The sequence below is a fragment of the Aureobasidium subglaciale genome (assembly GCF_000721755.1).
Source record: "Aureobasidium subglaciale EXF-2481 unplaced genomic scaffold scaffold_24, whole genome shotgun sequence".
Classification (NCBI taxonomy): domain Eukaryota; kingdom Fungi; phylum Ascomycota; class Dothideomycetes; order Dothideales; family Saccotheciaceae; genus Aureobasidium; species Aureobasidium subglaciale.
Genome location: NW_013566971.1, coordinates 164,731 through 186,512, shown reverse-complemented (window position 1 = coordinate 186,512; position 21,782 = coordinate 164,731). Strand labels below are relative to the sequence as shown.

Here is a 21,782-nt window from a genome sequence, read left to right as displayed (position 1 = left end):
AAAAGTAGCTTCTTTCTATTCCCCTGCATCAAAAGCAGGTAACACCTTTTCGCCAACCGACCGTTCAAAACTCTTCTCCATACTCTCCCAAGTATCCTCATAGCCAGTCCATCCAGCTTTCCTAGCCTTGCTCATAGAGATAACCAAATTGTGATTTCTGCCAAACACAAATTTCGAAAAACCCCATGTTGCATTCTCAATACCTGACTTGTCTACTCCTTCTCTTTTGGCGAGTTTGTTCCGGGCTTCCTTGACTTCTTGGCGTTGTGCCCATTTGCTGAGATATGCTTGACATTCGAAGGGGACTCTTCCTTCTTGCTGCGAGAGACAGAGCATAAGCAGTAGGTCATGCTTCAGTGTCTTCACCAAGTTCAAATACAATCTCGCGGCCGAGTATACCTAAGACACACTCAGTTCATGCGAAGATGCGATATGAGCGGCCTTGTAATAGCTTTCCACTGGCGCCAGTGACGATTGCATTAGGCATTTTGATTACCTGCTTTGTAGAAAGACTTGGGTGACAAAGGCTGGGATGTTCAAGGAGGATACAGCGAGGCGTGGAATCCTCGCGATGATATACATGTCACGTTGAGCACTTTGTAAGCATGACGTGTAACAAACGATGTGAGGTGAAGTTGATCAGGGTCCGAGGATGACGTTCGGTCTGCCTCATCCAGCAGGGTACATCGAACGTCGTATGATCGGGTAAATGCCTGAATTGGAGCACTCGGTGATCGATCTGCGACCGGAATTCGTCTCCGACGGGGCTCTGAATACTCTGATCTCCTTTTATGAAATTATGAGTTTGGTTGGTGAATGATCATACCCGTCGATGTGAAATAAGGCTCTCCCGAGATCTAGAAAGACTCAAGTACAGCCTGCTACTGCGCATGTCTCGTGACATGCCTGCCATTGCGGCAAACTCGGCTAGTGATCGTAAACTGAGTTTCTCGTTTAGGCATGCTGCGCAGCCAGGATACATGCCAGAATTCGAGCGGAGATCAAATGATCCCATCTTTTTGACCCAGAAAGGATGAAAAGCATTGTGTGAAATGACAGCGACCAAATACAGCGATGGAGACGTGCGAGGAGCGAGGATGTTATGGCGGGCATCGGAGCAGATGCCGGGCTCTTGGTCCCCATGTCACTTCCACGAGGCACCAGATTGGTTGTTTCAGCGGTTCTTGTCGCCGCCACGAGTCTGAGAGCGCAGTTCGTCCATGAAGTGAGATATGAAACCTTCTTTCGGCGGTTGGGCTATTACGGTCAGCGGATGGCGGATGTTTGAAGTTGTCGAGCACTTACGCTCTTGTGCAGCCTGGCTGGGTTGACTCGGTCGACTGGACTGGCTAGGCGGTTGTTGTGGCGGGTGCTGTGCTTGTGTGATATTTGTCTTTGCCGGATCGGGCTTTTGCAATGGGTCTTCTATCCTCTTGCGGCGTCCAGTCTGCACCTGGATCTCCTCCCAGAAGTGATTTGCGAATCCCGGACCTTGTTCTGCAGAGCATCAGCTGCTGTTGCGTAGTCTGCGAAGTCTGCGACCGAGTGACGTACTCTCAAGGTTTGTGCCACCTAGATCTTCCTCCAAAGGACCGTGTCGTAGGCGATGGACGCCCTTGTGGACTTTCCGCACACCTTGATGGAATGTATGGCTTTCGAGGAGCTGGGCAGGGAAGGGTCAGTTGTATTACGGGGATCGCTCGTAGATTGTGGTGCATACTCTTTTGACTAGCCATGCCTATACAGCGGTTAGCGACCGAGTGGCGATCCAAGCTGCCGAAATGACGGACTTGCCTCTACAACTGCTACCCAGGGTCCCATGATGTGTGTGACTGAGCGAAGGAATATGGGGTTGCTGGTATGAGGAAATACAAACTTGACCTTGTTATTAGGAAGGAAGGTGTGTGTGCATACCTATAGTGATGAATGCCTGCGGAGATAAAGGACTTTGCGGAAGACGAAGCCTAAGAGACGAACAACGAAAATCTCTTGGCGGACCTTATGGACACCAGGCTCTCGCGTAAAAGATGAGTACTTCTCGTCAATAGTCGCAATTCCTTGACTGTATTTCTAGAGATGGCCCCGGTGAGAAGGCGGGCATGCAACACATCTGCTGTACGCATAAACTCCACAAGTCACAGAATCGTGAATCCGGCCATTGGAATTCCGGAAGGAGCAGCCGAGACTCAGTGACACTGTCTCACCGGAATGCATGCAGCAAGCTTTCCATCTCACCACACGACAGACAACTCTTAGATGATGGAAACGATCAGATCTCAATGTATGCCAAGCGACACTTTTACTCGAGCGCAAGTTTAGTGTAAAAAAAAAGTCTACGCCTACGCGATAAGCACTTGTATAGGCGTTAGGGTCGAAGGAAGGAGGAGCCGAACGAGGGGCATGATGAGGGTGGCCGTCGTCATGTTTCATACTTTCGGCCTCGAATGTCCAAGTCGAAGCAATCTCATTTCACTTTCACCATCACTCCTATCTATACTCTTCTAAGACTTCGCTTCTAGCTCATTCGCTTCTACTCTCACTCGGGAATTCGGCTATATATCTTGTCCCGCCCTTCGCCAAATTGGCTCATCCAAGATCACCCCGGCGCATTCGCCTACTCGATAAGCAACAAAGGTTTCTCGAAAGACGATCCGCTGGTATCAGACGAGCCATGGCTACTCGCTCCACTTCAACGCCAACGCAACCTGGCGTAGCCTCGACCCTCCCTCAATTCCTTCGTCAAGATCGATCGACTCTGGTAAACAAGTTCAACTACATCGAGAACCTACAACGTGAACGCCTCACGGAGCAATACGACAACCCTGAGAAAGAGACGGAATGGACTCGCCTGACTGGCAATCACATCGCTTATCGCAATCGCTACATTAATGTCGAGCCTTTCGCCGATAATCGTGTCAAGTTGAACGTCGCAGAAGGCTTCAACGATTACATCAATGCCTCGCCCATTGCTCTAGGCCCTCGTCATTACATTGCCACACAGGGACCGAAGGACACCTCCACCTCTCAGTTCTACCGTATGCTGGCTCAAGAAACCGAGTCTGACGCCCCTGCTGTTGTCGTCATGCTCACAAAAACGCACGAGTCTGGCCGCGAAAAGTGCTTCAAGTACTTCCCCGAAAGCCAGGATACGCCACTTGACCTTCACCCGGACCCAGATCTTGATGATGGTGAGTTGCTTGCTCACAGTTCTTAGTCTTTGGCTTTGTTGGGAGACTCAATTGTTGCGCCATCTTTTGGTGCTCCACGACAACTCCAAAGATGATGAACTGTGCTACAAGATTCGATTGAACTATGCTACCCGTCTTGTGAATCATGCTGATCGTGTCTTCTTCCCCCAGGATTTGAGGGCCAGGTCGAACTCTTATCGTCCGAGGAAGACGCTGCATGCCGCTGTACTGTCAGACATTTGCGCCTCAAATACAAATCTGCTTCTACCGAGGACGACCAATGGCAACAGAAAGATATCTGCCACCTCTTGTTCGTCGGATGGCCAGACTTCTCGGTCCCGGAGGGCGAGAACAGAAACGCCATGCTCAATCTGGTTGCGAAGTCGGCAGAGCTCAACAAGCCAGCTGACGTGCCTTGTGGTTCGCACTTCTCCCTGGATGCTCAATCACACAAGCCTACTGGAGTAGGATCCAGTCCTCGCATCGTTCACTGCTCAGCCGGAGTCGGCAGATCAGGCACTTTTATCGCCTTGGACTTCCTTCTCGCTCATCTTAGCCGTGGAAACTTGGAATCAGTGCCAGATGACGAGGATCCGATTCTGGATACTGTCAATGCCATGAGGAGACAGCGCATGATGATGGTGCAGAGCGAAGCGCAATTTCTCTTCCTGTACGATGTACTGCGCCTCGCTTGGTCAGAGAAGCATCAGACCATTGACGCAGAGCCCTGATCAGGAGAAGCATGATTTACACGTACACAAAGCTCATGTCATCCATTGCTCCAGCACTTCAGAACCTATTGTGGACAAGTCCTGTGTCCTCTACCCTGTCAACATTGACACGAAAAACATCTGCGGGCAAAGAACATTTTCGTTACAAAGATACCCTGAGAAGATCTCGCATCCAAATTCAAAATTAACTTTTAGCCTGCAACGAAAGAGATGGCTTTGGAAGGAACCTTGGCACATAGTCCTACAAAGAGATAGACACTCCGCCGCAAGGTGATGCGGCACATATACCTCTTCTGAATTTACGACACGAATCTACACCATCTTCTTCTCTTCCCTCTTAGATTGATGGAAGTCTTTCCATCTCCTTTTCATCTCCAAGACCTTTTCACCTTACCAGAGTGATGCTCACCAATGGTGTTCACTGTAGGGTCACGCATGACTATCCGAGCTAGGAGTGCCAGTATCTCTTTAATGACCATGACAGCTTGCCCTGCATCTCCGACCTTTAATCGTATTGGCAAAAATACGATCGTTCCCTTTCCATTTAATAGCACTATTTATGAGCGAGATGGACTCACAGCAGATAGAGCGGCTAACGAGCCGTCAAAGCTGCCCAAGGGACACATTCTCCCTCATCAAGTACAAGCAAGAAAAACCTTGCAACCAGAGGCTTATCACGTCGCAACTCTAAAAGCCGTCTTTCGCAGGTCCAACGAACAAGAAGGGCGAAACGACGCGAAACTCCACAAAGCACACGACCGTGCCAATTGTACGCGTTGACACAAAAGTCGAGAAAAAAATCCTCAGCCGATATCAATGATGAGCAACACATAAACTACCTAGAATACAGCACCGCCAATAATAAACACCCTCTCCTCCTCCCTCCTAAGATACCTAACAACGTCCTGCGCCGCCTTCGCCATCCCCTCTCTACTAGCCCCAGCCCCCGCAACACCATAAAACTCATATTCCCTCCCTACCCACCCAAGCGCCACTGCATCCTTGGCACAAGCGTAGTGAACCTTTAGGCTTGCCGTTTTGTTATGCACAGCAGTATGCAAGGACGAGTATAGAGAGACAAGACGACGATGGGGCACTAGAGAGGTGAAGTTGGGGGAAAAGGAGGGAGTGAAGAATTGGACGTGAGGGCGGGATTTGTAGATGAAGTGGAGGAGGGGGGAGGAGGGGAGGATGGAGGGGATGGAGGGGCGGCCGTGGTGGATTGCCGTGCGGAGGATTGACATGCTATTGTTTTGGTTTAATTGCTGTTGAGAGACAGCATGATCAGTTTTTTGTTTGTCAGGAAGGGTTGGTAATGGCCAAGACTTACATCGATCAAGTCGTCGCGCATCTGGCGTAATTCGTAAAAGGCCTCTTTGTCCGCGCTTATGAGGATGATGGCTAATTGATCGTCGTCTCTTGGTGATGCAGAAGGTTGTGGTCGCTCTTCTGACACTTTTGCGTGGTCTTCCCCAATGTCCAGGAAACTGACATACATGTACAAGAACCCGGTGTTGTTGAAGCCAGGGAGGCACAGCGGGATCCAGTTCTCACCGCCACCGGCTTTGACACTTCCAGCTTCGAAAAGCATGTTGAAGATGAGTTGAAGATCTCCAGGGTGAAGAGAGTGTTTTCGTGGTCGCACTACACTGACTAAACGTCCACCTGCCACTAGAAGGCCGTAGAGAAGATTTGGTGATTTGACCTTCAGTAGCGTGTTATTGATGACTTGTCGGTGTGATTTGCGTATCTTCAGACATTCCAGAGCAGACAGCAGAGTCGGTAGTGATCCTCTTGTGAAGCCATCTGCCAGTGCTCCGAGCAAGACTTCGGTGCCTTGCAGTGGTCGTCGCAAGTCCGTCGAAGGTCTGTTTGAGAACATGCGCTCCATACTCGGCAATGTCAACGTCGAAAGGATCTGCATGTACAAAGATTCCAGCTGCGTCTTGAGCTGCAAGTCACTCTCGCCGAGTCTACTGATAGCCGCCAGATTTAGGTGACCTTTTGACAAGATCACAAATCTCGCATTGCCAGCCGTGAATCCTCGCAGATTATCGTTGACATCCTGGTAGAAGGATATGAGCGTCTGCAGTATACCAATATGATTGGCAATAACCTGGTCATCTCCATGTCGACTCCAGATAGGCTTACCCGCCGAAGAAAGGATGAAAAAGTGCTTCAACTTTGATGTCCAAGAATTCATCAAAAACTCTTCATTCGTGCCATTCGCTCTAAACTCTTCCAACTCGTCAAACTCATGATGCATTCGGAGGCTGAAGATATCATCCTCGTCAAAGACATGATCCATTGGGTTTTCCTTTTCGAGCTGCGCACTGAGTGATTTCCAAGCTGGACTTGTGGGAAATGGGTCACCGAGAAGACTTTCCATTTCTGCGTTTGTTCCGAGAGTGTTGGCGTAGCTGCGGACACTACTTGTTTCAGCTGCATCACTGCCCACGCGACTTCGAAACCTGTCCATGTTCGCCGTACTCTGTTTTCTAGACACAGGCCGGCTGGGAGGAGAAAGTGTGCGTGATGCATGGTCTTGGAAATTGTTTGATGTGTGGACGTCTGTCAAGGATACTGCAGTTGTTGGTCGAGCTTGGAGATTTGGCCGTGAAGCCATGCGCTTCGGCAATCGAATTGAACCCCCAGAACCTCGCTCTTCCAGCAAGTCCAGATTCGTTGGTCGAGGCGGTAATGGTGGTCTAATTTCCCGAGAGTCCTCCATCACTTCTTCTCCATGTTGTTTGTCTTTGGGGCCCGGAGATGTCGTCCGTGTTTGAGACGTTGTTTGATCCAAGGCGGCCTGATCTGCTATGACAGCGGCACCTGGACTGCTCTGATCATGCTCATCTGGCATGTCAATATGTTGTTCACGTGTATTCAGATACTAGTGTGAGATGGAGATGTTAGATATCGCGCATCATAGTCTCATCATCAGCATGCGACAAAACGTGGCTGGGGAGATCTGCAGTGGCTGTGCTACTTGGATAAAGTGGCGTCGTTGAACTTCGGCCTCCTGATGACCCTGACATGATATTCACCTTCTTCTCACACGTCAACACTTTGCACTACGATCCGTCACTTCTGCAGCTATTGATTTTCATGTGAATGATCGAGAAAGAACAGCGTCTATCCGATCCGCACCTATGTATGGCTCACACTATGGTACATTTGAGGGTAATGATGGTGGTCCCTTAAATAAACAAATTCGACTTTCCAGGAGTGCAACAGACGCCATCCCCTCACGACAACTGATTGAAGAACGACTGGCCGCACGCTATGGCCGTCGCCTATGGTCTGGATACCTAGGATGGTCCCTTGAAATTGGTGTCACTGCCGTGGAGCCCCTGACTCTGGGCACACTGGTCGCGACCTCGAATAGTCGGCCCGCGGCGGAAGGTAAAGTCGACCATCGCCTGAGACTACCTGTTCAGTTCCCTCAATCATGACTTCACGCAAGCTACCAGTCGATCGTTAAGCGTCGACTGCATCGTTAGTAAGTGGATGGCGTGCTTTGACTAGATGTTCCGTTGCTCCGTGTCTCGACACTGATCATTACCATCCGTCTTGACTATACACAAGCTTCCTTAATCATTGTCCCGCATTCTGTGATTTATAAGAGCTCGACTGCGTACGTTGACCGGATAATCGTCGTTAGGTACGCAAGCGTTCAAACTTGATATAAGGCAGAACTACACAGCACAATGGCTTGCCGCTCAACATCTCTCCTCTAGATGACTGTTGTCAAGAAGATGACCGTGCTAGCACTAATGTACTGTTCCCGTGCTCGACACACCATTCCGTCTCTCTCGCTTCGTCTTTTGACTCCGACACTAGTTCTGCATCGTGATGAAAGGCAAGGATCCGATCATCTGTAACAGTTTCGCGAGGACTCGAGGATGGGTATAGTGTGCGTTGACCGGATGTACGTCGTCGGATGCGCATGGGGTCGGTGATTGAATCAGAGGGAGGATTGTATGTCTCGCTCAGGGTTCTTAGGTATGATCCTTCTCTAAGCACGTCAGGCGAATATGGTTGTCCGTTCTCGCAATACGCTCCAAAGCAAGGCGATGGAAACGGAAGCTTGTAAGGACTGGTGACGATGATTTAGTCTGTACAGCCCACTGTGGCCTCTGATGGGTAGCAGAATGCAGAAAATGTTGAGATGTTGAATAAGCCTAGGTGAACAAAATCAATGCTTTCCCACTTTTTTGATATGCCTTACATACAATGTCACAACGCCCTTTTGTATCCCCAGAAAATCTTGTCAGAGCAAAAAAAAAATAACTCCACGCATGATATGTGCAAGCAAGGACCACCATTTATTTCTTATCCTTCTTCTTCTTCTCCTTTCTCTCGGCCTTCTTTCTTGCCTTTTCCTCTGCTGTCTCGGGTACTTCTGCTCTGGTGCCTTCGGTCAGTTTTGTAGCTGCCTCTGCTGCCTTTCTCCTCTTCTTGTCTTTCGGAGTCTCCTCTGCCGCATCCTTTTCGTCGCGCTTGCGCTTGCTGCGGGCTTCTTTTGCCGTTTGCTTTGCGTTTGCGTCGCTTTCGTCTTCAGAGGAGCCGATGAGACCGGGATCTTCAGGACCGAAACCTGGGGGCTTGTAACGCATTCTCATGCCTTTGGGTTGGGGGCGAGGGGTGCTTATGGCAGGGGTCTTGAGGTTTGCGGCGGCATTTGAGCCAGTCAGGGGGTCGGTTTGGAAGGAAGAGAGGTTGGGAAGGCGAATGGTTTGTTGGAGGTGGAGGGTCTTCGATACGGGGACACCGACGGTCGTGTAGGCGTCTGACTTTGAGGAGGGTAGGAGGACGCGTGCGTTGTTGGTGGGAACCTCGACGAGATTGTAGTCGGTTCCGTCGTGAGAGAGAATGGTCTGGTGAGATTGAATGGCGGATAGCGAAACAGACTTGATGTCAGAGAGCGGCACTGACGAGGGAGCGGTGATGTGCCAGATTTGCTTCGAGGAGATGGTAGAAGGGTCGAAGATGGTGTTTACGGTCTTTGCGAGGGCCGACTTTGTGTTGAGCACCTTGTAGCCTGGCGGAGGATTGAAAGGCTGAGGGGGCACGATGCTTGTTGCTGCTGGCTCGGCAGCTTGTCCAGAAGCTCTCGGTGCTGCAGCGGGCTTGTCAGCCTCGCCCATCTCGACATCACTGTCGCTCTCTTCCTCTGAGCTGCTGTCATCCGACTCGGTGACCTTCTCCGAGCTCTTGTTCGACTTGGCTGTCGCTTTCGTCTTCAATGCCGCACCGTTAGCCGTCACAGCAGCAGGTGTCTTTTTTGCGGGCCCAGCCTTGTTCTTTGCGACTGCCGCTGCCAGATCGGCATCCGAGTCAGAGCTGTCCTCTTCGCTGCTATCCTCAGGTACCGGAGGGCTGTTTGGTTCCGTCTCTTTCACCTTGGAGGCCTTGGGCTTCTTGGTGTTCTTGCGCTTCTCTGCGTCACTCTCGCTACCGCTGCTGTGACCACTGCTGCTGTCGCTGTCGGACTCGTCACTGTCGCTGACTGTCTTGACTTCCTCGCTGTGTGGAGGAGCCGGGCGCAATGTTTCGGACATCTTGGGTGCCTTCTTTGGGTTCTCGCCCTTCAGGGCAACCCTCGTCTCCTTGACCTTGGGCATGTCGTTCGATAGTGATTATTGATGCTAATCAAGCATGTGTTTGCGATTCGTAATGTGGCTGGTACCGTTGATTTCCAGTTTAAAGGTATCGAGAGATATTTAATGGTGGCCGGGAATTGTTAGTGGGTGATTTGCAGTCGACCCTCACGAGTCTGACCTGAAGAATGGTATGCGGAAAAAGATGGTCTTGAATTGGAAATAATTTTTGGCGCAAGCTTCGCAACAGACCGCCAAGATCCTCAACTCCGCCTTCAACTCCGACCAAGGGCAAGGCTAGCATCTTTTTCTTTTGAACGATTTATATCCTCGAAACAATTCTTTTCCATCGAATTTGTCGTGTATGAATATTCATCACGCATCTACTGTATCCATTGACCTCAAGTCATCGATCAAGTGCAGACGCGCAACAAATAGTACGCAAACACTTCTCGGAAGGAACATCGAGAGTTTTCCCTGCAAAAAGAATTATCATGCAGCAGAAAAGGAAAGCACAGGATGCATTTCCTGCAACCAGCACACAGCGTAAGTCCATGCAAACCTCATCTTATGATTATTCTCCCTTCATTGTACTGACAGATCTGATAGCCCGTCTAAGCGCGTTCGCTGCTGCAAAGGCAAAAGCCGCGATTCAAATAGCACCTGATGAACCATCAGAAGCGAGTGTAGTCGCTGCTGCCGAAGCCGTAGGAATCCCTCGTCGCAACGGTGGTAACTATGGTGCTGTTACTGGAAGCCCTCAACTATCCACACTACTGTCGAGTTTTCCTCTGTCGAAATCTCAAGAGCTTGATGAGCATGCATCTAGCGACGATGAAGAGGATGATACTGATTTTGAAGCCAATTATCACCATGCTTACAATAGCACATCATCTTACAAGACCGATCAACCTTGCAAATTGTCAAATTTACCACCGGATGAGCAATGTATTCTCGCAGACACATCGAAGATGCTGAGCCTAAAACTGGAAGCTGGAGAGACTGCTACTTTTGTTGGAGAGTATGATTTACGAGTCAACTCTGGCTATGTTATGATATATGGTGCTATACTTAGATCGGGCTCGAAAACCCACCGAGTTTATGCACCCTCTACACATGCGCTACCCGTGGTGACGGCGAAGGGTGGTCCTGCGGAGATCGACATCATATCTACCACACCTTCGCTTGGACCGTTGAGCAAAGTCTCTCCCCTATGGACAAAGCTATGGCACGCGCAGACTCCCAAGGAGACACAACAACCTGACGCCGAAACCAAATCGTTTGCTCTGCTTCGCAGCTCTTCAGACGATCCCTTGAAACGTGCTGTGACAGCGCTCGAGGTGGAGCAAGATTGCCAAGTCACTTTGAACAGAGTCCTGAGCAAGCCAACGGCAACTCACCCAAGTTCGGTCATCATGGTATCTGGTCCAAAGGGATCTGGCAAATCGACCATATGCAAATGGATCATCAACACCTTCCTGACAGCCTCCAAGGCTACAGCGTCGACCTCATGCTTCTGGCTGGATCTTGATCCTGGACAACCCGAGTACTCTGCACCTGGCCAGATGTCTCTTGTACAGGTCCGGTCGCCTGTTCTTGGTCCCAACTATACGCATCCCTCTGGTCATGTCAGTTCATCTTGCAGGGCTATCCGATCGCATACGATCGCAGCCAATTCACCGCGGGATGATTCTGTCCATTTTCTGGCTTGTGCCATGGATTTGCGTGACGCGTACTTTAGTGCACTTGAGGACTTCCCTGGAGCACCACTGGTGATGAACTGTTCTGGTTGGGTGCTTGGCTCTGCAGTCTCTGCTATGATGGAGCTGGTACAACAGTTTCCTCTGACTGATGTTGTGCTCATGGAGCCTATGGAAAGGGAGACTGTCGCATGTATCGAGGCTACACTGCCGATGGCGAAGGTGTTGATGATTCCACCCAGACACAAGCCTGCTCAGTCTCGTACGAGTGCCGAGCTACGTGCTATGCAAGCAATGTCTTACTTCCACTCCCTGCCTCCCTCCGCAGGACTTTCGGCATGGACGGACAAGACGCTGTCACAGCTTCACCCCTGGCACGTGAGGTACAACGGTGAGAACTCTGGCATCTCTTCGATCATGTCCTACGGCGAGGCAGTGAACCCAGACTTTCTGGCGTCAATACTCGATGGTATGATGGTAGCCATCTGCGAAGTAGAGTCAGACGAAGCATACGCAACGGTACAATACAGACCTCCTCACGTGCCCTCAGCTTCAGCAGCAGAAATGGGCGAGCACATGACAGAAAGAGTCGGCAGAACACCCGAAGGTCTGCCATACCTTCGCGCTGATAACAGTGGCTTGATTCAACCACTCGACCCCCGCTTCTCATGCTGTAAAGGCCTTGCAATTATCCGTGGTATCGATGTAGCGAGACAGGAACTTCAACTCCTTACACCAATGTCTGTCAAGCAAATTAAAAACTTGCAGGGCTCAAAGACTGTGTTGGTCAGAGGTAAATTCGACAGTTCTGGTTGGGTGTTCTTGGAGGACGTGTATAGCGGAAATGCACAGAGAGTGAAGAGACAGGAAGTGTTGAGTTTATTGAAGGACAAGACTCGTAGACCTTATGTCGCTCAAAGGGACGCGACAGATATGGGCTTGGGCTTGGGAGAAAAGGAGTGGAGAGTGCGACACTTGCCGAGAAACTTTGGCGCCAGAAATGCTGCATGAGGCGTTTGGAGATGGTTGATGTTGATTGCATGGCCGGTACAGGATTGAATAGCATGAATGGAAAGCGCAAGGGAAGGAAAGCATGATTTGTACATGATTATTTCGAAAAACCCACGTATGCTATGGGGAGCCGCTCCTAACGGCTTATAATTCTTGTTCATGAGCTCCTTTTGCCATGACGAATGCAATACCCACCCCTTCTCTCGACCCATCACTGCCTTCATGCAGTCAAACCTCGTCACTCCCACGGTCCCTGCGGTCCCTTCTTCTCCTCACACATCCAGAGCATTACTACGTTTATTTGGTAACCTCATTAGGAGTAACGGCAAATGTCGGGCGAACGAAGCTATTGCATCACATCAGCATTCCAACTCTCTCTCACCAAGCCCTGTTCTCCCTATCCGAAGAGATTCAGGAAAAGGTAATGTCAAGAGAAAACGTACCGATCACTGTGATAGACTTTGGTTTCTGCACCGAGCAATTCTCTCTCGCGGGCCTTGTCGGCAAGGTGACGACGAACTTGATCGCGGTCTTCTTCTGCTTGCAGCATGGGGATAATGTGGATACGGGACCACATCTTTTCGCGTGCGAGTTCACTGTGAAGGAGAGAAAAAGAGGGGTATGTCAGCAGAATGTTCCTATTTCCTATTCGCAAACGTTCGTGTGTCTTGTATTTTTCCTTGCTCTTGTGTCTCTCTTTCTCAGGGCTGGTTTCCAAGCTCTTTTGCGCGTGTTCTTCCGATGGGGGGTGGTGGTTCCAAGCTGTGGGTTGAGAGGGTGAGGGTAGTCATACTTTTGCTCGCGGATACCTTGGCCGACGCGCCAGAAGCCGTAGGTGCAGATGGCGCCGACGAGGACGAGGTAGGTAGCGGGACGGAAACCACGAGCGGGCAGGTTGCGCTTGTATTGAACGGGCTCGTAGCCGCCGGTGGGCGGCATATCCTGAGGCATGATGGGCGGTGTTTGCGTGTGAGAGTGTGGGAAAGAGGTTGCGACGGCGATTGAATGGTGGATGAGTGATTCGCTGGTGTTTAGTTTGGTGATAGTCTATGCTGACCTTGCTGGCTTGCGACGAGAGGTGCATTGTGAAAGCTTGGCGCTTGACTCGGGCGGGGCACAGGCCATGACTCGAGCAACTTGAACTTTTCCCCCACCAGAGCAATCGCAAGAGCTTCGCAAAACACACACATCAAAGCACCACGAAAACATGGAATCCGACGAGCGACCGGCCAAGATCCGCAAGCTCGGCAGTCATCATGACCGCGATTCGCTGCCTCAGAATTCAGATGCCGCTATGCAAGACGCTGCCCCGGATGCTGGTATCCCATCACCACCACACGCTACCACCACACAACAGATAACTGATGCCACCGAGTCCACCTCATCAGTCCAACCACCAAGCCTCTCCTCCGCTGGCGCAACAACAACTACAACTCCTTCCGCACCCACTGCCACCGCGCCCCTCGAAAATACACCTCTTCAACCTACAACAGCATCCACAACCACCACTGAAGCAACCACTCCCCCAATCTCAAAATCAATGCAAAAGAAACTTCGCAAACAAGCAGAATGGGACGCCAAAAAAGAAGACCGGAAAATCTGGCGCAAAGAAAAGAATCAAGCCAAAAAAGAACGTAAACGCGAAGAACGCCGCACAAACCCAGATGCCTTTTTGCAAAAGCAAAAGACTTGGGTGCGTCCTACAATGCTTCCCATAACTCTTCTTATCGATTGCGATTTCGACGCTTTGATGAGGGATAATGAACGTATTTCTTTGGGAGGTCAGCTTACGAGGTGTTATTCTGATAATAAGAATGCCCCGTTTAGAGCTCATCTTGCCATTTGCAGCTTCAATGGACTTTTGAGGGAGAGGTTTGATGGTGTGTTGAATAAGAGTTATTTGAATTGGAAGGGGGTCAGGTTTTTGGATGAGGATTTTGTGCTTGCGAGTGAAAAGGCAAAGGAGTGGATGAATGACGACAAGAAGGGTGGGAAGTTGGCGGGTGTGTTTGGGAAATACGTGCCCGCTCAACCCGCCGCCATCGAGGAAGCACAAGTAACCGCCACCAGCCAACCCAGCACTGATGCCAATGGAGGAGCTGAAACGAAAACCGAGGATGACCAAACCGAGGACGTCAACAAAACCGAGCACACCAAACCCGAAGACACAAACCCTCAAGCCGCCAAACCCACAACTCCCAAGAACAAACAACCCGTCTACATGAAACCCTCATCACTACCCCCAGCAGACCTCTCAGCCCTCCACGCCCAAGCCGAAACAATCTACCTCTCCGCCGACTCTGACCACACCCTCACCGAGCTAAAACCCTTCAGCACCTACATAATCGGCGGCCTCGTAGACAAGAACCGCGAAAAGGGAATCTGTGCCGCCCGCGCCCAAGCCGCCGGTATCAAAACCGCTCGCTTGCCCATTGGAGACTACCTAGCCATGGCGAGCAGAAAAGTGCTTACTACAAACCATGTGCATGAGATTATGTTGAGATGGCTGGAATGTGGGGATTGGGGTGAGGCGTTTATGAAGGTTATTCCCAAGAGAAAGGGAGGGCAATTGAAGGGCTATGCCGGGGAAGGTGGGGAGGAAGATGACGAGGGAGATGCTGATGAGGAAAACGATCATGTGGAAGAGGTAGAGGAACAAGAGGAAGAAGATGCAGAAGAGGAGAATAAGCAAGAAGAACAGCAACATGAGTTGAAGAGGTTGCAGGAGATCAAGGATAAAGAGGTTTAATTAGAAAGATTTTCGATAGGCTTGGAAGCAGATTAATAGTCGTCAGGAATCAAAGACGTATTTTTCGGGTTCACTTGGAAAAAAGCTTCCTCTTCCTTATTGACAATGGTATCATCCTATGTACTGTGGCTAAATGAGTCAGACATATCAGTGATCTGTTCTGCGATTCATTTATTTTCTGCTTGAGGAATTCGGATTGGGGGTTGTAGATACAAGGCAAGGCCCATAAGAGGATGATGCAAAGTATACATCATTGTGCAGCGAAACACCACGGGAGAGGGAGTCTTGCAGAGCCTCGTTTTGCATGCAGCATCGTTCCATGTGTGGGACTCAAGGCCATGACATCGGGTCAGACGGCGTTTTGAAATGGGCTTGAATACACTAAGGGTATCACAGCATTTCGGACGTTTCGAGAGGAGAGCCTCGACTTCTGAGAAATCCGTGGATGGGCATTGCGTAGCGTGCTAATCACACCAACTACACCATATAGACTCAACATTGCTACCCTCTGGACAATACAATAAATGCAGACACGGAGCTTGGCGATGAGAAAATAGACCGATGGAAATGAGGCTCTGTGTCTTTTCTCTGGTGATGATCGCCATAGGGCCTTGTCTTTTTTCTATGACGGTGGCTTTCTTCGTGATATCACGACGAAATATACCGCAATGCCGACGCCGATGGCATCAAGACCGAGTGCGAGACACCAAGCCCCTCGGATCCCCCATAGCGGTCCATGCTTCTGACTCATATATCGCTCAACGGTACCTGCAATGCCTAGCCCGATGGAGATGCTGTAGTTGACCACTGTAGACACCAAACTGGCGGCGATACCTTGGTGTTCCTTGGCCATCGCATTGCTGAGCAAGATTGTGCCGGACGGGAAACTCCAGTTCATGCCGATGGGCATGATGACCACACTCCAGAGTGTGAGGACCCAGTAGGTCTGATGTACTGGCACGAAAGCGAGAAACAGTGTGCCGATGAAGAAGCCAAGCATGGCACACAACATGATATACGATGTCCTGAACTTTCTGGCCAGCCAGCCGGCAGACATGGCGAAGCCGACACCCGTGATGGCGACGGGGGAGATCTGTGCAGCAGCGGCGATGGCGCTCGAGCCGCGGAACCGCTGCACAAACTGAAATAGGTAGAAGAGCCAGATACCATGGCTGCTCCAGCCAGCAGCGATACACGAGAGTGCTAGCACAGCCTCTTTGCTAAGACCTCGGATGGGCACCAAGGCTTGTTGTGCGTGGTTCATCTCAAGATAGATAAAAGCAATGAGCAACATCACCCCAATGCCCAGGGTGAAAGGAATGTATGTCTTGTTCCAACCTACGACAGGTGCTTGGTTGAGGGCAAAGTTGAACAGAACCAGCCCAGAAACACCAGTGCAAGCACCTGCAAAATCGAACGTCGAAGTGTTTACTCCTCGGGGAATCGGAGCTGGTATGACCACGAAGGACAAGACTGCCATACCAACGCAGACTATTGCGAGTACCCAGAAAGCCCAAGGCCACCCTATCTACGTCAGCTTGCATGTTCTTCATGGACCGAGTTCAAAGACTTACATGCAAATTGTGACAACAGGGCAGAGAAGATGGCGCCGAATACGAAACCAGTAGGACCGCAGGCGCCGAACGCCGAAAAGACCATGTTGCGTTTCAAGCCCATGGGAAATGTGGTGCCGACAAGGGCCATGGCATTCGGCACCAAAATGGCGGGTCCTATGCCCTGGAAGCCGCGTGTAACACTGAGCATCACAGAACCGTGGGATTTGGCAGCATAGCTGAAGCCTACGATGATCGACGTTACGGCATACCATATCCAGCCTACAATGAACATCTTCTTATGTCCATACATATCTCCCAACCGACCTGCTTTCAGTCAGTGTCTGATCAAGAGTACGGAGTGCGGACAGATATTACCAGCTGGCAGAATGAATGCACCGACAGTCAAGCTGAATGCCGCAGTGTACCAACTCAATGTTCCCAGATCTGTATCGGCAACACCCAAGTCTTTGCCAATGATGAAAAGTGGTGCGACCGACTGACCAAGACCGCCAAGAGTGAGGAACTGAGCCATACAGACGGTGACGATGAAGAGGAACTCGCGGGTATCAAGCTTGGCCTCTACCTGTGTCTCGAGAAATTGGGGAGGCGCGGAGAGATCACTCTTCTCGATCCGGGGCTCACCATTCACTGGCGTTATAGCCTCATCTGAGGCACGGCCATGAGAGGGGCGTGCTTTGTCTGTATTCGCTGAGAGGTTGTTGAGGTTGAAGTCGAAAGAGACGGCCTGGCCGATGGGCGTATGTGGGTAGTTAGAGACCTGTCCGAGAGTCGTTTCGGAGCGACTGAAATTGGTCCTCGAGACGCGGTTTTCGTCAAAGGAGAACGCCTCGCTAGAAGAGTCTGCAGGCATCCGCTCTGCATGGTGGAGGTCATCCGCCATGTGTTGCGGGTAAGGCGAATGTCCGCCCATGGTTCTATGTCTTGGATATGTTGGTGCGTCCTTGGTATGTATCCCGTCGCATGTGTCGTTTCGCAGTAACGGCGCAAGTGTAGGCAAGTCAAGCGATATAAAGGATCTTTTGTGCGCCTAAATGTTTGGCCCGCTCTCTGCAACTGTGTATCGCCTGTTCGGCCGTACAAAATACCGATTGACTTAGAGGACATTTTGCTATTTTCATGTTTTTTGTCCTGACCTCGCAGCCGGTGCTAGTCAGCTTTCTCGAGATCCAAATATTATAGGAGAATGGTAAAGGTGTATTCTGAGAAATCACTGTACCTTTCACAAATGGTCAGCAGACGAACGTCTTGGTGCGTCAGAAGAAGGAGACAGTATAGAGCTGGTAAGCTGTTGGATCATCATTTTCGATATTGGTTGGCAGTCCTTGATCCTGCTGTCTGTAGCTTCTCTAGATGGTACTTTACACGAGCGGCTGTGTCGCACGGCTTACCCGTAACTTCCAACGTGGTGTGTATTCTTAGTAGCCACGGAGCTGATGCGAGATGATCTTAGGTGATCTGATTGGATACATAGCTAGTCCATACTTGGTGGTCGTATCACTGCGTGAATGAGCTGACAAGTTGTGTTCAAGCCTCTTACCGAAGCCCCACCCAGGCAAGATCTCGCATAATTGTCTGGCGCTTTTCAGAGCTACGATTCGCAGCCACACGGTGCACGTATCGACTGTAGACTCAGGAACTCGTGAGGTACAAGCATAGGTGAAGACGAAAGCTTGTTCGTGGAGCCAAGTGTGCAAGTGTGAGGTACTGGAAGTCAAGGTTGGCAAGAAGGCAGAGCACGCACCCGGCGTCCACAACTCCGATTTCGGACCACTCCTTCCTCGCTGCCGTGCTTTCCATCATCCGAAAGTATTCAATGTCAACTAATTGCCTGGAAGCCGTACACCACTCCATAGAGTAAAGATGAAGCAGCTTCCTGTTATGGTTGAGTGAAGAACCTTCCGATCTAGACATCGCCACCGAACTTGAGCAATTGCCCCTGCGGTCTTCGAGAACTACGACATTGTCTTGTAGATTCGGAGATAGGTAGTCGCCAGCACCGCCCATAGACTCTTGATCGATCTCCTAGCCATCACTGGTAATGATTTTCCAGATTAATCTACGGTTCGGCGAAGGACGTGACTGAGTCACTTACAAGTGATTATCGATTTTGCCCCTCGGAGTGATGTCTTCAAATGCGAGCTGGCTTACTGCGTTCCCAAGTATACACCCGAATCATCACGCTACGCACAGACTTCAGTACAACCTTGACTTCCTTTCCAGACCGATGCGTGTGTAGGATCGATCGACACGACTAGATCTAAGCCTTGTTCTGCACATGCGCTTGTCTGGCAACATGACACAAGTGAAGCGATGCTGCCTTGATCAGTACAGGGGTATGGTACTTCTCTGGCTACTCTCTAGTCAGACGGGAATAGCCTCTTGTCAAGTTTACTTCTTGTAATCTGAACACTCACGGCTTTGCGGCATGCGATATGACAAGCGTGTTTAGGGATCACCACGCTATCGACTAATGATTTCACTGCGCCCAGAGAGACAGTTCAGGACTGCCAACCGATGTTCCAAGCCGTGACCAACATGTAGTATAAACTGCCGGTTGTCCTCGCCTTCCTTCGCTCCCCCATTGTGAGATTTAGCAGATGTGCAACACTCCCATAAAGGACATCGAACACCTCTCGATCTCAATTTCCTTAGTGTGGTCTCGGCATCTTATACCTCATTACACCGGTTCTACATTACAATGTTGTCTTCTACATCGTTGGCCTATTGCTTGATCTGGGTATCTCAGGCTCAACAAATCTTGGCTGGAGGCTCAAGCCCATACATTACTTGGGATCACCCTAATGGAGGATACAAAGACGGCTATCAAGACAGCTCAAAGTCTTCTTCTACTTGGCAAGAAGCAAGCTTCTCGATTCAGTCTTCAAGCACACTTCTTGCTGCTACTAGCTATTCGGAAGACTTCTCAACACTGCATCCTCAAACATCATCTCTATGGCCCGAGACAGCAACTTCCTCTTGTTCTACCACGGCTCCTGCCTCAAGCAATTCATACACCTACTCATCAGCGAAGTACTCTGCTATCGCCTCTTCTGCACCTTATGCCTCAGTCAATTCAAGTGCTTCCGCCCACTCGGTCCTTCCTTCTAAAACAGGGACCGCACTCACCAGCGAGATCTCCTCAACATCGGGTAACACCATAACCTACGACTGGAATATCGAATGGATGACTGCCGCACCGGATGGTATCGCTCGCCCTGTAATTGGTGTAAATGGTCAATGGTATGTCATATTCCCTTGCTAGATTGCGCTCACCTCGATTGACTAGCAGCAGGCCGTGTCCATCGATTGATGTTATGCAAGGGGATCTTGTGGTTGTCAACGTATACAATGGTCTAGGTAACGAGAGTACCTCGCTTCATTGGCATGGCATCCACCAGCGAGGTACGAGTCACATGGATGGTGCAACAGGAGTGACACAATGTCCCATCGCTCCTGGCCAGAGTTTCACCTACAGATTCCTTGTAAGTCTCGCTCCTTCCGTCTTTATGATCAGAAACTGATTCTCAATCATAGGCCGACCAGGCCGGCACATACTGGTGGCACTCTCACAATATGGGTCAGTACCCTGACGGTCTCTGGGGACCTCTCATTGTACGCGATCCTAGCCCACCGTTCCATTACGATGAAGAGCTCATCATCACTCTCTCGGATTGGTACAACGACCAAATGCCTTATCTCATTCATCAATACCAGTCTGCCGAAGGTGCAGCAGAGGATGGAACTCCAGATCCGTCAGGTGGAGCGCTGATCAATTCTGGAAAGAATGTCTCAATTCACGTCAAGCCGAGTACAACATACCTAGTCCGCATCATCTGCCCCGCTGCCTTTACTGGCCATGGCTGGGTCTTCGACGGGCACAATCAAACGACTGTGGAAGTCGATGGAGTATACACAGTTCCAGTAGTCGCTACTGCAGGCGGCAAAAACGTTCGTGTTGCTCCTGGACAGCGACAGTCGTTTCTCATGAGGACGAAAGACGACACAAGCAAGAACTATGCCATTCTTGACTTCCAAGATCCAAACATGCTCTTCATCAACAAAGGTCTCTCGCCTGACCCAGTCTATCCATTGAATGCTACTGCGTGGTTGGTGTATAACACGAGCGCAGATTATCCACCTCCGCCAGTTTTGTACAACCTTGGAAATGATGACTTTTTCGACGACCTCAACTATGTTCCGCTGGACAGAGAGCCTCTTCTTGAGCCTGTTGATAGACAACTGGTCATTGATATGGCCATGGAAAACATTACTGGCATCTCAAGATACATCCTCAACGGTCACACATATCTTGGTGCAAAGGTGCCTACTCTTTACACATCTCTCACCGTCAACGAGTCCGACGCGTCTAACCCTGATGTATACGGAAACGTGAACCCATACGTCTTCAAGTATGGCGAAGTTGTAGAAGTGGTTATGAACAACTTGCATACCAATTTGGTAAGTTTTGATCCACCACATACCGATAACACCTACTGACAATGTCTCTTCAGCATCCTATGCATCTTCACGGTCACCAGTTCCAAATTATTGAAAGATCAGATCCCAAAGGTGGTTCATGGAGTGGGTCATACTCTAAGTTACCGGCCACGCCCATCAGGCGAGACACAGTCATGGTCCAGGACGAGGGATATGCCATCGTCAGATTCCGAGCCGATAATCCAGGTGAGTAGCATCATGCGAGCTTTGGAGACAGTGTACTTACGTCGATAGGTATCTGGCTATTCCATTGTCATATCGAGCTTCATGTCGAGGCTGGCTTCACTGCCACTTTCATCGAAGCTCCAGAGAAGCTTGCTGCCAGCGGTTTCAATCTGCCCGAAGATCATATCAACGCCTGCAAGACATATCCCATGGACTATGTGGGCAATGCTGCAGGTAATGATTACAACACTCTGAACTTGACCGGCGTTCCTAGTACCCTGCCGAAGGATCCTTGGGGAGCCATCTACCCGCCGGTCGAGCATACAGCTCACAGCTAGATTTTGCATTGAGTAGAGCTGTTTCTTGATCATTGGTGTTGGAATAATACATAGGCGGACAAGCGTCTGAACATTTAACCCTGATTTGTCGCGCACTATTGATTTGCATGATGTACCAAGACTTTGTTCGTTCGTTCCTACTGTTGTTCGGCGTGTGTACATATTCGGTGTCGTCGACTTGTAGTAATATCACAGCAGAACAAACGTGTCATCGCACTCTTGG

The 21,782-nt window shown here is 50.2% G+C and overlaps 10 protein-coding genes across 10 annotated transcripts; 4 read left to right on the top strand and 6 right to left on the bottom strand.

Moving 5' to 3' along the window:
• Window positions 1-15: 15 nt before the first annotated feature.
• AUEXF2481DRAFT_32531 (uncharacterized protein) lies at window positions 16-487 on the bottom strand (the record flags this gene model as incomplete). Its single annotated transcript, XM_013485037.1, has 2 exons — window positions 16-399; window positions 473-487. 2 exons carry the CDS (start codon window positions 485-487, stop codon window positions 16-18), a joined length of 399 nt encoding a protein of 132 aa, XP_013340491.1.
• A 935-nt stretch (window positions 488-1,422) lies between these two features.
• On the bottom strand, window positions 1,423-2,073 carry AUEXF2481DRAFT_43454 (uncharacterized protein). The gene is made up of 3 exons (XM_013485068.1): window positions 1,795-2,073; window positions 1,721-1,738; window positions 1,423-1,663 (listed from the first exon to the last, which is right to left on the bottom strand). Exons 1-3 carry the CDS (start codon window positions 1,819-1,821, stop codon window positions 1,508-1,510), a joined length of 201 nt encoding a protein of 66 aa, XP_013340522.1. The 5' UTR covers window positions 1,822-2,073; the 3' UTR covers window positions 1,423-1,507.
• A 598-nt stretch (window positions 2,074-2,671) lies between these two features.
• Window positions 2,672-3,919, top strand: AUEXF2481DRAFT_32529 (uncharacterized protein; the record flags this gene model as incomplete). Its single annotated transcript, XM_013485036.1, has 2 exons — window positions 2,672-3,188; window positions 3,360-3,919. The coding sequence occupies 2 exons, from the start codon at window positions 2,672-2,674 to the stop codon at window positions 3,917-3,919; spliced, it is 1,077 nt and encodes a 358-aa protein (XP_013340490.1).
• A 710-nt stretch (window positions 3,920-4,629) lies between these two features.
• Window positions 4,630-6,822, bottom strand: AUEXF2481DRAFT_43452 (uncharacterized protein). Its single transcript, XM_013485067.1, has 2 exons — window positions 5,250-6,822; window positions 4,630-5,184 (listed from the first exon to the last, which is right to left on the bottom strand). The coding sequence occupies exons 1-2, from the start codon at window positions 6,780-6,782 to the stop codon at window positions 4,759-4,761; spliced, it is 1,959 nt and encodes a 652-aa protein (XP_013340521.1). The 5' UTR covers window positions 6,783-6,822; the 3' UTR covers window positions 4,630-4,758.
• A 1,296-nt stretch (window positions 6,823-8,118) lies between these two features.
• Window positions 8,119-9,721, bottom strand: AUEXF2481DRAFT_43449 (uncharacterized protein). The gene has a single exon (XM_013485066.1). It carries the CDS (start codon window positions 9,544-9,546, stop codon window positions 8,248-8,250), a length of 1,299 nt encoding a protein of 432 aa, XP_013340520.1. The 5' UTR covers window positions 9,547-9,721; the 3' UTR covers window positions 8,119-8,247.
• A 134-nt stretch (window positions 9,722-9,855) lies between these two features.
• Window positions 9,856-12,321, top strand: AUEXF2481DRAFT_443185 (uncharacterized protein). The gene is made up of 2 exons (XM_013485133.1): window positions 9,856-10,068; window positions 10,132-12,321. The coding sequence occupies exons 1-2, from the start codon at window positions 10,017-10,019 to the stop codon at window positions 12,231-12,233; spliced, it is 2,154 nt and encodes a 717-aa protein (XP_013340587.1). The 5' UTR covers window positions 9,856-10,016; the 3' UTR covers window positions 12,234-12,321.
• Window positions 12,322-12,530: 209 nt separating this feature from the next.
• On the bottom strand, window positions 12,531-13,184 carry AUEXF2481DRAFT_8015 (uncharacterized protein; the record flags this gene model as incomplete). Its single annotated transcript, XM_013485018.1, has 3 exons — window positions 12,531-12,579; window positions 12,677-12,829; window positions 13,027-13,184. The coding sequence occupies 3 exons, from the start codon at window positions 13,182-13,184 to the stop codon at window positions 12,531-12,533; spliced, it is 360 nt and encodes a 119-aa protein (XP_013340472.1).
• A 219-nt stretch (window positions 13,185-13,403) lies between these two features.
• Window positions 13,404-15,062, top strand: AUEXF2481DRAFT_43447 (uncharacterized protein). The gene has a single exon (XM_013485065.1). It carries the CDS (start codon window positions 13,441-13,443, stop codon window positions 14,980-14,982), a length of 1,542 nt encoding a protein of 513 aa, XP_013340519.1. The 5' UTR covers window positions 13,404-13,440; the 3' UTR covers window positions 14,983-15,062.
• A 231-nt stretch (window positions 15,063-15,293) lies between these two features.
• AUEXF2481DRAFT_443316 (uncharacterized protein) lies at window positions 15,294-17,742 on the bottom strand. The gene is made up of 3 exons (XM_013485132.1): window positions 16,914-17,742; window positions 16,557-16,862; window positions 15,294-16,506 (listed from the first exon to the last, which is right to left on the bottom strand). Exons 1-3 carry the CDS (start codon window positions 17,467-17,469, stop codon window positions 15,605-15,607), a joined length of 1,764 nt encoding a protein of 587 aa, XP_013340586.1. The 5' UTR covers window positions 17,470-17,742; the 3' UTR covers window positions 15,294-15,604.
• A 1,061-nt stretch (window positions 17,743-18,803) lies between these two features.
• Window positions 18,804-21,766, top strand: AUEXF2481DRAFT_43443 (uncharacterized protein). The gene is made up of 5 exons (XM_013485064.1): window positions 18,804-19,799; window positions 19,852-20,041; window positions 20,094-21,017; window positions 21,071-21,242; window positions 21,291-21,766. The coding sequence occupies exons 1-5, from the start codon at window positions 19,258-19,260 to the stop codon at window positions 21,557-21,559; spliced, it is 2,097 nt and encodes a 698-aa protein (XP_013340518.1). The 5' UTR covers window positions 18,804-19,257; the 3' UTR covers window positions 21,560-21,766.
• The last annotated feature ends 16 nt before the right edge of the window (window positions 21,767-21,782 follow it).

What these genes read in the sequence shown, in the direction of transcription:
- AUEXF2481DRAFT_43454 (XM_013485068.1), bottom strand. Translation starts at nt 1,821, where the DNA reads ATGGGACCCTGGGTAGCAGTTGTAGAG.
- AUEXF2481DRAFT_43452 (XM_013485067.1), bottom strand. Translation starts at nt 6,782, where the DNA reads ATGCCAGATGAGCATGATCAGAGCAGTCCAGGTGCCGCTGTCATAGCA. An exon ending in TGCGCGACGACTTGATCGAT is followed by an intron (nt 5,185 to 5,249) that starts GTAAGTCTTGGC and finishes GTCTCTCAACAG; the next exon opens with CAATTAAACCAAAACAATAG.
- AUEXF2481DRAFT_43449 (XM_013485066.1), bottom strand. Translation starts at nt 9,546, where the DNA reads ATGCCCAAGGTCAAGGAGACGAGGGTTGCCCTGAAGGGCGAGAACCCA.
- AUEXF2481DRAFT_443185 (XM_013485133.1), top strand. Translation starts at nt 10,017, where the DNA reads ATGCAGCAGAAAAGGAAAGCACAGGATGCATTTCCTGCAACCAGCACA. An exon ending in TCCTGCAACCAGCACACAGC is followed by an intron (nt 10,069 to 10,131) that starts GTAAGTCCATGC and finishes CAGATCTGATAG; the next exon opens with CCCGTCTAAGCGCGTTCGCT.
- AUEXF2481DRAFT_43447 (XM_013485065.1), top strand. Translation starts at nt 13,441, where the DNA reads ATGGAATCCGACGAGCGACCGGCCAAGATCCGCAAGCTCGGCAGTCAT.
- AUEXF2481DRAFT_443316 (XM_013485132.1), bottom strand. Translation starts at nt 17,469, where the DNA reads ATGGGCGGACATTCGCCTTACCCGCAACACATGGCGGATGACCTCCAC. An exon ending in TGCATTCATTCTGCCAGCTG is followed by an intron (nt 16,863 to 16,913) that starts GTAATATCTGTC and finishes GACTGAAAGCAG; the next exon opens with GTCGGTTGGGAGATATGTAT. An exon ending in CCTGTTGTCACAATTTGCAT is followed by an intron (nt 16,507 to 16,556) that starts GTAAGTCTTTGA and finishes TGACGTAGATAG; the next exon opens with GGTGGCCTTGGGCTTTCTGG.
- AUEXF2481DRAFT_43443 (XM_013485064.1), top strand. Translation starts at nt 19,258, where the DNA reads ATGTTGTCTTCTACATCGTTGGCCTATTGCTTGATCTGGGTATCTCAG. An exon ending in ATTGGTGTAAATGGTCAATG is followed by an intron (nt 19,800 to 19,851) that starts GTATGTCATATT and finishes GACTAGCAGCAG; the next exon opens with GCCGTGTCCATCGATTGATG. An exon ending in ATTCCGAGCCGATAATCCAG is followed by an intron (nt 21,243 to 21,290) that starts GTGAGTAGCATC and finishes TTACGTCGATAG; the next exon opens with GTATCTGGCTATTCCATTGT.